Source organism: Podarcis vaucheri (genome assembly GCF_965113315.1).
Source record: "Podarcis vaucheri genome assembly, chromosome: 13".
Classification (NCBI taxonomy): domain Eukaryota; kingdom Metazoa; phylum Chordata; class Lepidosauria; order Squamata; family Lacertidae; genus Podarcis; species Podarcis vaucheri.
Window position 1 is genome coordinate 44,254,811 of NC_138751.1, and position 18,448 is coordinate 44,273,258.

Below are 18,448 nucleotides of genomic sequence, written 5' to 3' on the forward strand. Positions count from 1 at the left end.
TTTGTCCAGCAGATAGCAGTTGTTAAATCTAGGGCTCTGTGCATTCTGCTTTCCGTGATCGCATGCGCACAGAATTTGACATTGGGTACTGAATTCGGCATCTTTAAAACCTCTGCTTTCGTTGAAAAAGCAAGCAGGTATCTAGGCCTTGAGGCTGCAAACATAAACCTTGAAAGTTTTTTGTGTGTGCATGTCTGTTGCATGCCAGTGATACAGAGGCAAGGCTTTCGTTCACCCCTGACAAGCAGAATAAATTATGCAGAATATGCAGCCACAGGAAAATCTGCGTAATTGATTCAGGCCACAAAACCCAGCTTTTCATACATTTTTCTTTTTAAGTGAAGCACTTACACAACTCTGGTTGAGTTCCTTAAAACTGGTCTTCTGGTTCCATGCCTAAGCTTGAACATGGCAGGACTCAAATTATGAAGACTTGCATCTTTGGCCATTTCCTTCTCTTCTGTCTCTTCTTCCAAGACTTCTGAAAAACGCTAGTAGGGAAGTAGTAGGGAAGTACTGAAAGCAGAACTGGCCCTGGAACACGTGACACGGACGCCGCCTACCATTAAACTAAAACACCTGTTCTTTTCACCTGCAATAGAGATTCACATTAACCTCATAAGGAAAAAATAAGGTATCTTCGCTCATTGGGGCGAATCTGGACAACAACAACAACAAAACCCCAACTTGAAACCAGGAGGGGCTCTGTTTCCAAAGTTACGATGTTGAGCTGAGTACAAGGAACCTGGTAAGAGAAGGTGGTTAGCTCACTACAGCACATGATTTTGGAAGGGCCCCTGTGAGAGAAGTCTTTTGGATCTGGATGCCAATTGACAGTTGGCCAAAAGTGCTTTGCATTATACAAACGACTCTTTCACACCACGTTTGGTGCCCCCCTTCTCTTTGCTTTTGCTGGGGTCGTCTTCCTTTGTTCCGCCGGAATCTTCCCTCTTTTTCATTTTCCTGGGGTCGCCTTCCTCCTTTTTGCCAGGATCCTCCTCTTCCTTCGTTTTGCCGGGATCGCCTTCCTCTTTTCCCCCACGATCCACCTCTCTCTTGGTTTTGCTAGGGTCATCCGTAGCCTCTGCGCTGGCGACTGATTTAAGTTCAACAGGTGGGGAGGTTTCTGGAGACACTTGGATGTCTACCTCTGAGCCCGAAGACCCATATATTTCATTCATTTTCTTCGCAATCAATCCTTCTTTCTCGGGGGCGCCTTCCAGCAGGGTCTCCTCATCCTGGCTGTGCCTGTACATGTAAGAGGCCTGTTTCATCGATCGCCTTAATAAATACCTCCGAAACGCCCGCTGGATTTTGGTGGCACACACCTCCTCCTGCTTCCTTTTCAGTGTGGTGGTGATGGGTTCGTAGGAGACCTTTGAGGGGTTGGCAGCCATAAACTTCTCCTCCATCGACTGCTTTAGAGCATCCATTTCCCCCGAGTCTCCCAGCACTTCTTTGGTAAGTGCAAAGAGGATGTCCAAGCAATGAATCTTATCCCCAGGAACCATAGGCAAGTCCAAAGTGATCAGCTTGATCTTGTTGGGCTTAGCGATCCGCAGCGGAGGTTGCAAGGTGTCCGCAAAGTCCGAGAGTATGGCGTAATCAATGAACTGCGTGGCGTCGGGGTCAAACTTCTCCCAAGTCTCATAGAACATCTCAAAGTCGTCTTCACACAGAGGTTCGCTGCTCTCCTCCGTGGCAACGTTGAAGTTCTCCAGGATGATGGCGATGTACATGTTGACCACTATCAAGAAGGAGATGATGATGTAGCTGCAGAAGAAGAAGATGCCAATGGCGGGGTTGCCGCAATCGCCCTTCACATGGCTGCCAGGGTTCTGCAGTTCAGGGTCACAGTCCGGAGGACCGCTGTTCAAGATGGGGTTCAGCAAGCCGTCCCAACCGGCCGACGTGGTGATCTGGAAAAGGCAGATGATGCTGTTGCCAAAAGTCTCGAAGTTGAAGATGTCGTCCACGCCAGATTCCTTCTTCACGTAAGCGAAGTTGGACATCCCAAAAATGGAATAGATAAACATGACCAGGAAGAGGAGGAGGCCAATGTTGAAGAGAGCAGGCAGCGACATCATCAAAGCAAAGAGGAGCGTCCGGATGCCTTTGGCTCCCCGAATCAGCCGCAGGACACGCCCAATTCTGGCCAGGCGGATGACCCTGAAGAGGGTGGGCGATACGAAGTATTTCTCAATGATGTCCGAGAGGACAAGTCCTGAAAGACAGTTAGGAAGACGTCGTTTTTTTCAGAACCTCTTGTCCATCATCAAAGAGATACAGTTTTTAAAAATTGCTAATAGCAAATGGATTTGCAGAGGCAGAGGACCTTCTTGGTAGTGGCACCCGCCCTGTGGAAGGCCCTACCATCAGATGTCAAGGAGATAAACAACTATCTGACTTTTAGAAGACATCTGAAGGCAGCCCTGTTTAGGGAAGTTTTTAACGTTTGATGCTTTATCGTGTTTTATCGCAATATTCTGTTGGGAGCCACCCAGAGTGGCTGGGGAAACCCAGCCAGATGGGCGGGGTATAAACAGTCCCGTTTTCCCCTCAAAAAAATGTTTAGGGGTACTCTCACTTTGACTCAAGAAAACCACCATTTTATAGTTCAAATCGGGGGAAATAAATACAGTAAATGGACAAAAGTACAAAGATTCACAAAATGTTTAGGGGTATGTGTACCCCTGCGTCCCCCCAGAAAAAAAAGCACTGGGTATAAATAATAATTATTCACACTGTAGAAAAGGTTCCAGGCTTTTGTTCTAACAGCAAGCTGAACTGAGATGTCAAAGGTGCAAAGAAGCACAAAAGAATTAAAAAGAGACGGCATTTTAAAACACCACAATCTACCTGACAGGGACCTATGAGCTTATAAAATGACGATGGCGTAAAGCAGGGGAGGAGAACCTCAAGCTCCTGCTACAACCTTGGACCACCTGGATGGGTTATGAGCCCATCTCCCTGAAACCACACCCACCTGTCCACCAGGTGATGCCAGGAACTGGGCAGAGGAGGAATGGTGGAGAGCGCCTCCCCAGCCTGACCCTTCCAGAGAAGAGGAAGACAGTTCGGAATTACAACAGGGGTTTGAGGGAGGTCACAGCTCAGAGGCAGATGAGGGGGAAAGCTGGGAAATGATGGGAGAGGAGGAAGACCAGGGGAGAGACAGCTGGCGGACTCAGCATCTTTAGAAAGTCTTCCAGACCCCTCCTCTTCCAGAGAGCCTTGAAAGTAGGGGAGCAAAGAACTCAAAGGCAGAGGGCGCTTCTCAGCACCCGAGCAATGACTCATGAGAAAGTGGGAGAGATGGCGGGGGTGGATATTCCCTTGGGACAACACTAGGGACAACACCAGGGAAAAGGCCAGTGTCGTATCAACACTTGTCTAGCACTATGCTGCAGAAAAGAGGTTACAAGAGGCTTATCGGCAATACACATAATCAACTGAATGGCAAGAGAACATGATTCTGCTACAATGAATGGTAAAGGTAAAGGTAAAGGTACCCCGGCCCGTACGGGCCAGTCGTGTCCGACTCTAGGGTTGCGTGCTCATTTCACTTAAGAGGCCGGGGGCCAGCGCTGTCCGAAGACACTTCCAGGTCATGTGGCCAGCGTGACGAAGCTGCTCTGGCAAGCCGGCACCAGCGCAGCACACGGAAACGCCGTTTACCTTCCCGCTATAAAGCGGTACCTATTTATCTACTTGCACTTAGGGGTGCTTTCGAACTGTTAGGTGGGCAGGAGCTGGGACCGAACGACGGGAGCTCGCCCCACTGTGGGGATTTGAACCGCCGATCATGCAATCGGCAAGCCCTAGGCACTGAGGTTTTCCCACAGCGCAACCCGCTGGTATGGAATGGTATGAAGATACAAATTTTGATTTCCCTTGCAGATCATCTCTTGAGAATAATGAATGATGAAAGCGGGTGCAGAATGCTGTGGCGAGACTCCTTACGGGGTCCTCGCTGCGGGATCACAATTCACCCTGTGCTATACAAGCTGCACTGGCTCCCAGTGGAGTACAGGATCAGGTTTAAGGTGCTGGTTTTAACCTTTAAAGCCCTATACAGCCTAGGACCCTTGTACCTATGGGACCACCTCTCCTGGTATGTCCCACCTTACGGTCTTCAAACAAAAACATCCTGGAGGTCCCGGGCCACAGGGAGGTTAGGCTGGCCTCAACCAGAGCCAGGGCTTTTTTGGCTGTGGCCCCGATCTGGTGGAACGCTCTGTCACAAGAGACTAGGGCCCTGCGGGACTTGACATCTTTCCGCAGGGCCTGCAAGACAGAGCTGTTCCACCAGGCTTTTGGTCAGGGCACAGCCTGACCCCCTTCTTTGGTAATCCTCACAGAACTCTAGCCCAATGGCTGCCATAAATTTGATTTAAACTGATTTTATAATTAATTGATTTTAGAATGCTTTATTATTTTACTGTTGTTAGTCGCTCTGAGCCCAGCTTCGGCTGGGGAGGGCTGTGTAGGTTGGTTCCTCTGCCACCTCACATGGGGGGCGGGGAAGCTGACAGCAGCTGTTGGGAGATTGGATCATCAGCAGAGGGTGAGTGGGGAAAGGGGATTAATCCTGCCTGATTCGGCAGTGTGTTCCAGTTTCCTAGTCAATCCCCGCAGAAGCAGGGGTCACCATCATGTCTGCAGCCCTGCCAATCAGCTGATTGTTGCCATTTGCAAAGTACGCACAGGACTTTGCGGCGTTTGCTCGTTGGATGATGGTTGTCTACAAACCCTTTTTTGGCCCAGCTGTGTCTTCACCTGCCCCACACATATCCCTGATGTCAGGTGTAAGGCAGGTGGGTCTCAATTAACTGAAATGGCCTTGCCAGGCAAAAGAAGAAGCCTGGCAGGCTTCATGGGCTGAAGGTTCCCCACCACTATAGGTGCCAACTCCTAGGGGCTGAGGCAGTTTTGGTCCCCTGGTTTTTGTTCGCCAGGCCCCCTCAACGTTCAGAGGACGTCGCACAATGTTGCGTGTGCAACATCAAGGTATCAGGACGTTGGAATGTCGGGTGACGTCACACCGGGCCTCTGAAGATGGGCTGGAGAAGTTGGCGCTTCTGCCCACTGCTGAGCTACAGAATAAGATTTCTCTAAAGAGAGAAAAATGTGCTTCTAGGCTGAACGTGGTAAAGCTGCTCTTATGTTATCTCCACTACTCTGCTGAACGCCTCTGCCCTACTATTCCCCATTATGCCTACTGTCAGATTTAAGATTCAGGTAGGTAGCCGTGTTGGTCTGATACAGTCGATAGATATAGATACAGTGGTACCTCAGGTTAAGTACTTAATTTGTTCTGGAGGTCTGTACTTAACCTGAAACTGTTCACAACCTGAAGCACCACTTTAGCTAATGGGGCCTCCTGCTGCCGCTGCACCACCAGAGCACAATTTCTGTTCTCATCCTGAAGCAAAGTTCTTAACCTGAGGTAATATTTCTGGGTTAGCAGAGTCTGTAACCTGAAGCATCTGTAACCTGAAGCGTCTGTAACCCAAGGTAAAGGTAAAGGAACCCCTGACCATTCGGTCCAGTCGTGGCCGACTCTGGGGTTGTGGCACTCATCTCGCTTTATTGGCCGAAGGAGCCGGCGTACAGCTTCCAGGTCATGTGGCTGGCATGACTAAGCCGCTTCTGGCGAACCAGAGCAGCGCACGGAAACGCCGTTTACCTATTTATCTACTTGCACTTTGACGTGCTTTCGAACTGCTAGGTTGGCAGGAGCAGGGACCGAGCAACAGGAGCTCACCCCATCGCAGGGATTCGAACTGCCAACCTTCTGATCAGCAAGTCCTAGGCTCTGTGGTTTAACCCACAGTGCCACCCACGTCCCATGTAACCCGAGGTACCACTGTATATATTTGTCCAGTAGCATCAAGAACCAACTTAGTTGGTCTCTAAGGTGCTGCTGGACAATTTTTTTGTCAGATTTAAGAGTTATTAAGAAAGAGAGCAGGCCCAAATGCCTGCCCATTTGCCACCTTCACATTTTCCTCACCTATGATGGAGATAATGACCACGACAAAATCAAAGATGTTCCAGCCAACCGTGAAGAAGTAGTACCGCAGGGCAATCATCTTGAGGAAGCACTCGGCCGTGAAGATGACAATGAAGATCAGGTTGATTTGGAAGAGGATGTTTATCTTGGTGTCGCTTTGGTCGTCTGTTTCCACCATCATCGTCACCATGTTAAGACAAATGAGGATCATGATGACTATATCAAAGGCTTGTTGGGTCACAAAGTCAAAGATCATCGCTTGGTATTTGTTCTTTAGTAAGGTGGAAGGCAGGCAGGCACGGGTGTGAGAGAGAGAGACACAGGAAAGGGACAAAGACATACGGGCAGAGACAGACGAGGGAAGAGAAGAGAAGAGAAATGGAGGAGAAAACCCCACACAAGAATGTTCAAGCGGGCAAAGAAATGGGAAAATAATCGCTCAGCATCCAACCCCATGGAACATGAACTAAGAATGTATGTGTATGTGTGCTCCAAAAAGCTTTTGTGTGGAATAACAGGACAGTGTGTTGGACTTGGTCTGGGAACACCCCTGGCTGAATAGGAACCTCACTGAGATGGTTTGAGGCAAGGAACCAACTCTCAGTCCAATCAAGCCAGCAAGGTTGCTATAAACCAGGGTTTCCCAAACTCGGAACTCCTGCTGTTTTTGGACTACAACTCCCATCATCTCTAGTTAGCAGGTTGGAGTTGTAACCCAACAACAGCGGAGGACCCAAGTTTGGGAGACCCTGCTATGAGGCTGTATTTTACTGTTTTAATGTTGTATTTTAATCTTGTTTTTAAGTTGTATTTCAATCAATTTGTTTTTATATCGGGTATTAGCCGCCCTGAGCCCGGTCTTGGCTGGGGAGGGCAGGGTATAAATAAATATTATTAATATTATTATAAAAGTAACATAGAGAACAACTCATGAATTACTCACTAGCTTTGAGCTCTTTGGAAGAACTGCAGGATAGAAAAGGAAGGAAGGAAGGAAGGAAGGAAGGAAGGAAGGAAGGAAGGAAGGAAGGAGGCAGTTGTTTTTGCTTTTTAATTTCTGAGCCTTCTGTTATGTAAATGCACATAAGGTTTGTTTATACTGCCCTAACCATGAGGAAAGGTTAAAAGCTCTGTGGCAAACTGGAAGTTTGTCCTCTGATCCTTTCAGACAGACACTTGCCTCCTTTGGCTTTCCTTGGCCGTTCTCAGAACCACTTTTAACAGACGCCTGTGGTCATTAAGAACCAGCAGGATACAAATTCCCTGACTGGTCCAAAAGCAGAATGGTGATCCTGGGCATAAGACTCTTATGAATTGTAAGTAGAAACACTATGTGTAGTTTTATTTGTTTATTTGTTTAGATATAATTTTTAAATAAATCTATTATTTCTTTCTTTTTTTGCAGCTTAGATAACGTCCTGGGCAGAAAATACACAGGGCTAAGAAAAAGGAAATCATAAAGGTAAAGGTAAAGGTACCCCTGCCCGTACGGGCCAGTCTTGACAGACTCTGGGGTTGTGCACCCATCTCACTCAAGAGGCCGGGGGCCAGCGCTGTCCGGAGACACTTCCGGGTCACGTGGCCAGCGTGACATCGCTGCTCTGGTGAGCCAGAGCCGCACACGGAAACGCCGTTTACCTTCCCGCTAGTAAGCGGTCCCTATTTATCTACTTGCACCCGAGGGTGCTTTCAAACTGCTAGGTTGGCAGGCGCTGGGACCAAACAACGGGAGCGCACCCCGCCGCGGGGATTCGAACCGCCGACCTTTCGATCGGCAAGCCCTAGGCGCTGGCTCAAAAAAGTAGTGGTGTTTCAGTTAAAAATAAAAAGCTTTAAAATAAAATAAAGGAAGGAAGCAGTGGGGAGTCGAGGGACTTTGATCTCAGCAGAAATTGGGAAGCAAAGGAGAGAGAAGGGAAAATGGGGAGGCTGTGGTATGGTAGCAGGGGTGGAGAACAGGTGGAGATTGCCTGGGAAGCAAGCCCAGGTCTCCCCTTCCCCACTCCCTCCCTTGTTCCAAATAGATTTACAAAGATCCGCAACAACATCAGGGGTGCACACTACCTGCAGACAGGTGCGCGCATCCTCTGTTGTCACGAAGCCCAGAGCCCTGCATTCCCTTTCCTGCAGGAATCTTGGCTCAGCGCATGAAAGTAAGATCTCTTGTTCACACATCATGTAAAGAAAACTGACCTTTTGTGATCAAATGAATGTTGGGAATCATGCAATTCTGGCTCTGTGGGTGCTAGAATTCAAGATCTCTCGATGCAATGGACAAAAAGCCACGTAACAGGGCCTTAAGGAAGTTAAGACTATCCTCCGCCAGGGCCAGGGCCTTTTCAGTGATGGCTCCGACCTGGTGGAATGCTCTGTCCCATGAGACTAGGGCCCTTCAGGATTTAACCTCCTTCCGTTGGGCCTGTAAGACAGAGCTATTCCGCCTGGCCTTTAATTTGAATTCAGCCTGATCTTTTATTTCCTTTATCTTCCTTCCCCCCTCCCCTTTTATGACAATCACCTGCTCTGAGACCCCACAGCTAATTCTCCCCTGGCCTCCTCGCTGGCCCAAGTAGGACCAATTCAGCCAGCTAGCCCTAGGGATTATCTAATTGATTTTTTATTTTATTGTTATTCATGTTTTTATACTGTATTTTATGCTGCTTTTATAATTAAGTGTTTCAAAGTGTTTTAAATTTGTTGTTAGCCACCCTGAGCCCGGTTTTTGAACGAGGAAGGGTGGGGTATAATAATAATAATAATAATAATAATAATAATAATAATAATAATAATAATAATATGTGGCTGTACTTGCTGCAAATTATGTTTGCATTAGTTGCCTTGGTATAATTTCTCATGCACCATTTCCACTGACTTTTAACTGATATGGGTCTTCTGCACATTCTGCTAGCTTTATTGCTTTACTGCTGTTGGCTTGGAAATTGTTTCATACCGATTTATGTTCTAATACGTTGCTGGGTTTTGTGCTTTGAAAAACTGTATAACCATAAAACCCAACATCATACAACATGCCAGAGTCAAGCCTTCGTTAGGGTGCACTGTATTATGTTGTGGTTTAGGGTGCAGTTACTGTCGGCTACCTTGGACCAGAAAGGTGGCTTCTCATTATTTAAGCAAATAAATACCTGGGGCCTTGGGATGGGTTTTTGCGGCTTTTTTGAGCCTAGCTTCTTCATGGCGTTGTAGTATTTCTTTTGTTCCTCTGTCATGAAGATATCCTTTCCTCCAAAGTAAAAAGGGGAATCACAACTTATTAGACATGAGAGGAAGTCGTCTGTTGCAGTGCCCAAGACCCACGAAAGGTTTCCACTTCACAGCCCCACTTCACACCCAGTTTCCAGGGCTCAGAGTGAACCACAGAACCTGCCTTTTAATTTCTGAGGCTGAGCGATGGTAACTGGGCTGGATTTATAGAGTCTGGTCAATTTCGCTTGACCGCCTCCATCTTTTCCAAACTCCCCTCCCCGCCTTCCACTCGTAACAAGTCTCCTTGTTCCATAGCTGTCAAGCGTCCCTTATTTGGCGAGACAGTCCCTTATGCCAGCGCCCTGCCCCGCTGCTGTCCCTTATTGATGACATCCCTTAAATTTCCCGGGTTTCAAAGGAAGCAGCTCCTCTCCCTCCCTCCCTGCCGGCCAGGGAGGAGGGAGGCTCCAACTGTGTTGCTTGGCTGCGTTGCTCACCCAATAAGGAGTCTAAGAACGACTGGGGGGTGGAGCTTGCATGCCTTGTGCCAATCAAATCGGCCATGTTGCCTGGGGACTCGCCTTTGCTCAGCGCTTCCCAGCGGAGAGGTGATGTGGTTTTCCTTGCTGCATCCCCTTTGCCGGGTTGCTGCGCTGTGGGAACCACAGCTTGAGGCTTTGTTTGGCTGATGGTTGACTAAAATCCCTTATATTGGCTGCTGATCCCTTATTTTCAAGGCTGCTGGTCCCTTATTTTCAAATCTGTAAGTTGACAGCTATGCCTTGTTCATGCGCGCTAGTTTATTTTCCTCTGTCGATCAGTCTGTCGCTCGACAGCAGAAGCCTCAAACGCTTCCCCTCACTTCCATCCTGCCAAAGGATGCTAACTCACTCTTCAATGTCTTGTGAGAGCTTTGGATTTCTAGAAACGTCCCTGTTGTTGCCAGGCTACTCTATTGTGGTCTTAAGCCTTGGGCTATTTAATTAAACTAAGGAAAGACGTATCTAACCGGCTGCTCTAAGCCCTGCTCCATAGCTGTCTTTGACTGGCCCAGTCCCAAAAATGGCCTTGGCCATCTTCTCCCTTCTCCCTGCCAAACCACTTCAGTCTATTAAAAGAAGGGCCCAGGAAAGTGAAAAGTTGTTCTTTCAGAGGGCAGGCGGTTTCCCTCCCTAATGCAACACACAAGTGCCTGCGGCTAACCAGAGGTCCAGGGAATATGTAGCTGTCTCTGTTTAGAAATGGCTTGATTCAATGAAAGCACAGTGGGGGGTTGGACTAGATGACCCACAAGGTTCCTCTGCAATTCTATGATTCCACCATTTTTGAAAGCCTGTTGCTTAAGGGTAGTGGGCTCTCACATTACTGAAGGTCTTGAAGCAACTGATGGAAGCACATTGCTCCCTACAGAGGTCACACCCACAGCATACATTTAAAGAACATTTAAACATATATCTAGAGTACATGACTCCACCGCCCCCCCCCCAATAAAAAGAATCACAGGGACTATAGTTTACTCCTTGCAGAGTCACAATTCCCAGCAACCTTAAACTACAGTTCCCATGATTCTTTGGGGGAAATCATGTGTTTTCAATGGGCAGTGTGTGTGTGTGACAAAAATAATCATGGGAATTGTAGTTTATGAAGGGTGCTGGGAATTATAGCTCTAAGAGGGCTATAATTCTAGATTCTAGATTCCTTTTCATTGAGTAAGGAGGATGGAACAGGTAGCCTACTAAATCACCCCCCAACCCTGATTCCATGTACATTTGCGGGGGGACCCCAGCTGGCTATGTTGTCTACAAAGCCTATTTTCCTCATGAGTCTCCTCTTCCCCCACTTTCTATGCTCTTTGCCACTTTGGGAAGTTTTACTTCTGGCACAGAAACTGGTGAGGCATGAGGTTTGGTTCAAGTTAAGCCCTCTGATCTGCACATACTCCGTGAATCTCTGCTATTATGCAGATTGTCCCGGCGCTGAGAGAATAGGATCCAGGCCTGACTGTGGAGCTCAGATTTGGTACCCGAGCTCAATATCAAGGTGGGCTTCCACCTCAAAAACCAGCTGTGTGAACTGGTCCCAGCTGATGTCCCTGAACTCTGCGCCAGATACTGACTCCTGTAGCTGGAGCCGTGCAGGTCACTTTGCATTTCTTAGTGCAGAAAGTATTGATCTGATGTGTAGAGATCTTCCCTATTCTATTTAATTCAAGAGGGTTCTGGAAGCTTCTGGAAGCTTCTCTGTGTGAAAGAAGCTTCATAATGTTTGGGTTATTCCCTCAGAGAAGCTGCGTACAGCTGGCTTAAACTGGTTCTGTTATCTTTCTGTCAAGGTCATGCTGACTACAAAAATAGGCCAGAATGAGCCTAGGTTTCACTTTCTCTTTCTATCTCTTTTCCATCTGGTGTGGTATTCTGTATGTAGTGTTAAGGTTTAGACTTATTATAAGTTATTGTTTAAGTCAGGTCTGGTGCAACTGGATTTCCTATGGACAGTGCCAATCCTGAATGTATTGGATTTGTGACCATTTTGCTCATTTGCCTTCAGCAGCAGTAAAGCTCTGCTGGATGAAATATTAATTGCCTCTGGTCTATTTTGGGGGGAATCCTGCAACGTGTTTACGTTTTTACTCTGCTTACTATTCATTGGACTCTACTCTGGATCAATACTGAGTAGACTTTCAATGACAGTGCAAGCATCGCTTCCAAATAGCATGCGAGAGTCATTCTACTCAAAGATAAATGTCTGAATTGTGCCCCAATTTTATTGCTGCGGGAGGTGCCCACTAACAGTGACGCCCGCAGCTGAAACCCAAAGCCAAGAGACACTTATCTTTTTCTTCTGCTGGTTGAAGTTGTCGATGATGACGCCGATGAAAAGGTTGAGAGTGAAGAAAGCTCCAAAAATGATGAAGATGACAAAATAGATGTACATGTAGAGGTTGACTTCGTATTCGGGCTGCTCCTCAACCTGGGAGGCCAGAGAAGAGGTTGAGAAGAGACCCTCTTTTGCGGTCGGGGCCCCCGCTTCCCCCATTGTGCAGGCCAGACCCGGTTGCCCCTACAACAGGCCTGTGGGACCGAGCAAACACCTCCTCCTCAGCCCAGAATTACCTCACGGGAGTCGACAGCAGCGTACATGATGTCCATCCAGCCCTTGAATGTGGCCTACGAAGAACGCAGAAGGATAAACTCATTGTGGTGCCCGGCAGAGGTGGGGTCTTGCTGCTAGGTTCTTAAAGCACTTGGGGGGCAGAGCAGAGATCCACAAGATCAAGGCTGTCTTAAGCATATGTGGCGCCAGGGTGGAAAAATCTACCCAGCACCCTCCCCCCTGGCTGTCCAGAGTTGTCGACCTTTTTTGGGCTGGCCGTCAAGGCGTGCAGGCAGGGCAGAGCAGGGCACAGAGAAGTGCTCTGGGCAGGCCTCTCCACGGCCCTACGCCAATCCCAGGTGCACAGGAGGGCAAACCGGCCACCCGCCTCAGCACCCCACTGGCTCGCTTGCCCCCGAACTTGTGGCAGAGAGCCGCCCGCAGCAGACGAGCCCGCTGTGGAGCTCCGATGGGCAGGCTCTTCCCCAGATTCCAACTCTCGGGCCCCAGACTCTCGGCCTGGCGCCCCTGAGAGCCGGGCACCCGGGTGCCCAGCACCCCTAACACCTATGGTCAAGACGGCCCTGCACAAGAGAAATGTGCACATGTCAATTTATACTCTTGGAGGGGGGACCCCAAACCCAGAAAGTAATAAATAGAAGGATTTTGATTATTTGGGATGTGAAGGGAGAAATACAAGCTGCAGAGGAATTCCTGGACCAGCTTATGCCCTGGCCAAGCTAGGGCTGTTAAGAAACAATATAAGACCCATTGAGGGCCACTGGCAGTGCAAGTGAACTGCCCTCCCTCCTTTCCCTGAGGTGTGAACAGAGACGGGGGGGGGGGATTTGGAAGGTTGCCAGGGTAACTGGGTCTTTAGCAAGTTGCGGTGGGAAGATGAAAGTAAGAAAAGACTGGGATCCATCTTGGGCAGGCTGGCTGAAGGCTGGCTGGGAGAGAGACCTTGGATTCCATGGCTGCACTGCCGTAGGGGATAAGCCCCTCTTGAAATGACCATGCTGTAAGATCTGGACTCCCTCCATGCAGGCTGAAGGTATAAATAGGTGAATAAACCATATTTCTTAAAGCTACGACAGTCTCCACTGAGTCTCAATTCTCCAAAGGACCACAAACGCTGGGTGAGTGCCCGGAACCCCTTAGGCTCTTGCCACCACTCAGCAGGAAGAGGGGGAGGCACCCAACTTTTGTAGCAGTTCATATGGATGCTTTGGGGCTAAATAAGATGGCTGGTAGGTGGAATCTCACCAGCACCTCCCTTTCTCAGTTCCTTTCCCTGCCACAAGTGCTCCTATACCTGTGGAAGCTCACCATGCAGTTCAGAACATTGGTTGTTAGCTCCGTCGGTAGAGCATGGGGCTCTTGATCTCGGGGTCCTGGGTTTGAGCCCCAGGTTGGGCAAAAGATTCCTCCTACATTGCAAAGGTTGAACTAGATGAGCCTTCTGAATCTACGATTATGTAGAGTTCAATATCAAATGGGGAAGACTTCCTGCTTCTGAAGTTCACCCTTCAACTGGTGGTGGGGAAAGAGTGCTTGAGAGGGGGGTACACCAAATTGGGACTGGGCTGTGCGCCCCGAATCTCTGTTGTGCAGTTGCCATTGAGTAACTAGAAACTAGGGCGAATGTGCCTCGCCAGTGAGTAGGCATCACAGTGTTAGAATTTTAAGGTCTCAAAGATAGAATAAATATTCATAAACGCACACATATCTAAATATATGACCCATGTGTCTGAGATAGTACAGGAGAGCAATCCTGAAGTTATTTTGACTCTCCCAACATCCTCAAATATTCCTCTGCAGTAAGGGAGACAAATGGGGAAAGCCTTCTCATTGTCTTTAGGCTTGCAAATCCTGTCTTAAGGGAGTCTTTGTGTATGAATAGGGTGAGCCTGTGACCTGGATTCAGGAACTAAAATATTAACCATCACAAAAGAATGGCCAGGCTGCCCAGGTAATGCAATCAGTGACTATTATCAGGGTTCCTGGCAGACAGGATTTCTGCTGCAGAACGCCTCCTTCTGTGATGTATGTATGTTTTTTGGGGTGGTCTTGGGCTACAGGGTGGGCAATTTCAAAAGTCTATATAAGGGCTTGTGCACCATCTTTCAGGGTTCTCCTCCCTCCTACGTGTGGTGAGTGGGAACCCTGTCGCAACAGCGCCTTGAATAAAAATCAGGCTTACTAGCTGCTTTGCTTTTCAATATACTGTACTCTGGCTGGCCTCTGTTATTTTCTCCTACCAATAGGGAACCCACTTAAGGACTCTGTACGGGCTCCGGAATACCCCATAAGGGAAAGGGAGCAGTTTTCTCTTGTAACTGCAGCAAACCACCAGGGAGAAGTTTGGATGCAGCACGAAGGAAGGTTGCCACATTGACAAAGACTTGGCAGTGGGGTTTTTCCTTGCAAGGCATGATGGGAGAAAAGTCCTCCGAAGAAGCGTATTCAAAGGAGGCCCCTAGCAGGCAGAGAAGGAGGGGCGAAGGAGGTACACTCACCACCTGCAAAAGGGAGAGGTAACCCATGCCCACGTTGTCAAAATTGACCTTGACGTTGACCCAGCGGACGTCCGTGGCGTTGTAAACGTCGAGGAGAGTCATGCAGTCGCTCTTGTTGTTCACCACGGAGAGCTCGAAGTAGTCGCCCGTGGTGGTATTGATGCAGCGATAATACTTCCCTGCGAAGAGGTTGACCCCCATAATGCTGAAGATGAGCCAGAATATCAGGCAGACCAAGAGGACGTTCATGATGGAAGGGATGGCTCCCAGAAGGGCATTCACGACCACCTGGCTCCCAGAGAAAGAGGCAGTTTAACCAAAGTGAGGCCGAAACCGGGTTTTTTTGCTTTTCACAAATGCAAAACACAGCCATCTTCTTTTAAAAAAACAAACAAACTTTAAATTAAATTCCACATTCAGAGTTTTTCAAATTATATTGCTTGTAGGCTAGAAAAGGCAAGAAGGTAGTATATCAGCTTATCGGAAATTCAACAACATTCAATCCATATTGGCCCAAATATAAGCCACACTCCCCACCCCCAATTCCGACTGTGAAAAGTTAAAGCGCGGCTTAAATTTGCCACCTTACAAAAATTGGCTTTTACGATATCGCTGTAGGGTTTTCTTCCACATTTGCCATTTATGGGTGTGAGTGCCTGCAGAATTTTAAGGGAGTGGCTTATATTCAGGTATTGTCTTTTTTTTCTCTCCCCCCCCCCCCAATTTTAAAGGTGCGCCTTATTTGCAGGTGCCGCTTATATTCGGGCCAATATGGTAAGTGGGAATGATCCTCAGAGCTACCAAAAGTTTATAGGGTTGTCCGAAGCAGGGATTGCAAGGGATGAGCTCCAGAACCTATTTTCAGTGCCATAATAGAGTGGAGAATATTCTGCACATGTGGATACAATAGCACACTCTTCACCCGTGAAATGTGATGCCATCCAGTGTACTGGAAACATACAAGACTCTAGGCTTGCCCAACTTGGCTTTTGCCTCACACTTTCTGACTGGGAAGACCTGGTTTCTCATCCCCGTTCATCCATAGTCCCTGGGTAACCTTGGACAGTCACTATCTCTCATGATGGCTTATCACCTGGGCGTTGTTGCAAGGATAGAATGGGAGAGACAACTCAGTGGCCACTATTATGAGCTCCTTGGAGATGTAAACGTAAAGGTAAAGGACCCCTGACCATTAGGTCCAGTCGTGGCTGACTCTGGAGTTGTGGAGCGCATCTTGCTTTATTGGCCCAGGGAGCTGGCATACAGCTTCCAGATCATGTGGCCAGCATGACTAAGCCGCTTCTGGCGAACCAGAGCAGTGCACGGAAACGCCATTTACCCTCCCGCCAGAGCGGTACCTATTTATCTACTTGCACTTTGGTGTGCTTTCGACCTGCTAGGTTGGCAGGAGCAGGGACCGAGCAACGGGAGCTCACCCCGTCGCGGGGATTCGAACCACCAACCTTCTGATCGGCAAATCCTAGGCTCTGTGGTTTAACCCACAGCGCCAGTCGCGTCCCCCTTGGAGATGCAAACATCTTTAAATAAATTAGGCACCAGAAACCGCTGCTCAAAGGACATATTTCTGAGGCAAGCCTGAGCCCCAGAACCTCCTTCCAAGAGACACGAAGTCCTCGCTCTGTGAAATCCTCACCGCTGGGGGGTGGGGAGTGGGGAGCGAAACCTCGGGACGCCACGCAAAACTTACCCTCATGCCTTCAAATCTGGACAAAGCCCGAAGGGGTCTCAGAGCACGGAGCGTCCTCAGGGATTTGATTGCCCCCAGTTCCGAATATCCCATCCAGTTTGCTGTCAGACTGATGAGGGAGACCTGGTGGAGAAACCAGAACGCTTACGGACAAAGCTGGCAAGCACGATAAGAGATAGACCACCGAAAGGATCCCTGGTCAGGATGCAAGTTTGTTATCAAACATCCTTAAAATATCCACAAGAAGGAACATGGTTACCCATTTAGCGACCCATGTTTTGGGACCAGTCTTTGAGACAGATACATATAACATCTGCTGTCAGAATCAAATTTTGTCAGCCAGCTTCTACGGTTAATACTGTGATGGGTTTGCAGCTGTGTGTTTGTCAGCAAAAGACAACAGCAGGGTTGGGAGGGGGAGGCTGCCAGGACTACAGGCGGTGTGATGTCACCACAGGAAAAAGTGTCCTTTTTACCCAATGCTCGGGTTGCGTTTTTAGCAAGGGTTTTGGGGAAGAGGAAGGGTGGGGCCTGAGGCCACACAGGCTGAGGGACGGACAAGCTGTGTAGAGGAGACACAGGGATGCTGTCTTGGCTTCTTTCGAATTCAGTGCTTTGCTTCTGTGGGCAGCAAGTCCCTTGTGAGATGTGATGCTCAGAACCCTTTCTCCATCCAGACTCGGGAGTCAATATGTGTAAATAAGCCATATTTCATAAAGACACTACAGCCGGCATAGGCAAACTCGGCCCTCCAGCTGTTTGGGGACTACAACTCCTATCATCCCCAGCTAACAGGACCAGTGATCAGGGATGATGGGAACTGTAGTCTCGAGACATCTGGAGGGCCGAGTTTGCCTATGCCTGCACTGCAGCCTCCACTGTGGCTCATTTTCCCCACACAAACCCCGGTTAAGACCCCTGGAATTTTCGCCTCTTGACAGAGATTGGGGTAGCCAGCAACGATACTAAAAATGGACTCCTGTCTCAAACAACTCCCTCCCCCTCAAGCCACAACTTACGTCAACAATGAGGAAGTCCAGCCAGCACCAGGCATTGGTGAAGTAGACCTTGAACCCATAGGCTACCCACTTGAGAAGCATCTCGATAACGAAAACATACGAGAAGACCTTGTCAGCATATTCCAAGATGATGCGGATGGTCCGACGACGCTCTATGTAGATGTCTTCGAAAGCCTGAAAGAGGAAGAGGCTCAGAGTCATCTGGGGAAACCTTCTCTGCAACCCACCCACGTGGATAAGTAAATAAATAATTTTTTATTTATACACCACCCTCCCCGGCCAAGACCGGGCTCAGGGCAGCTAACATTAAACATCAAATACCGTATTTTTCGCTCTATAAGATGCGCCAGACCACAAGACGCACAGAGTTTTTGGAGGAGGAAAACAAGAAAAAATATTCTGAATCTCAGAAGCCAGAAAAGCAAGAGGGATCGCTGCGCAGTGAAAGCAGCAATCCCTCTTGCTGTTCTGGCTTCTGGGATAGCTGCGCAGCCTGCATTTGCTCCATAAGACGCACACACATTTCCCCTTACTTTTTAGGAGGGAAAAAGTGAGTCTTATAGAGCAAAAAATACGGTACATTAAGATACAGCTAAAAATAAGAATCAGGATAGAATTAAATGATTGCCCACGAATTACAACCATAGGGGTCGGGAACCTCAAGTAATCATCAGGGCCAGCTATCCATGTTGGGTGTACTTCAGGACAGAATACCAACCATGAAACCAGTGTGATTCATTGCTCTCTCTCGCTCTCACTCTCTCTCTGATTATGCCATGCCTCCCAGTGTGGACAGAACACAGTGGGATGTTTATAACAAAACAAAACAAAGTACAACCCTCTCCCAGGTGTGAAAAGTCAAGTGCAATTCCATTTGCTGTTTTATAGT

The 18,448-nt window shown here is 48.3% G+C and overlaps 1 protein-coding gene across 4 annotated transcripts in view; it reads right to left on the minus strand.

Annotated features, from left to right (window-relative positions):
* Positions 1-661: 661 nt before the first annotated feature.
* SCN4A (sodium voltage-gated channel alpha subunit 4) overlaps positions 662-18,448 on the minus strand; it is a 110,592-nt gene continuing 92,805 nt past the window's right edge. For all 4 annotated transcript variants that reach the window (XM_082194661.1, XM_082194662.1, XM_082194660.1 and 1 more), the window contains 8 exons: positions 17,560-17,733; positions 16,541-16,663; positions 14,833-15,120; positions 12,334-12,387; positions 12,053-12,190; positions 9,160-9,264; positions 6,017-6,287; positions 662-2,224 (listed from right to left, as the gene is read on the minus strand). In XM_082194661.1, the coding sequence (XP_082050787.1) occupies positions 858-2,224; positions 6,017-6,287; positions 9,160-9,264; positions 12,053-12,190; positions 12,334-12,387; positions 14,833-15,120; positions 16,541-16,663; positions 17,560-17,733 (2,520 nt within the window). In that variant the 3' untranslated portion in view covers positions 662-857. The remainder of the gene's footprint in view (positions 2,225-6,016; positions 6,288-9,159; positions 9,265-12,052; positions 12,191-12,333; positions 12,388-14,832; positions 15,121-16,540; positions 16,664-17,559; positions 17,734-18,448) is intronic.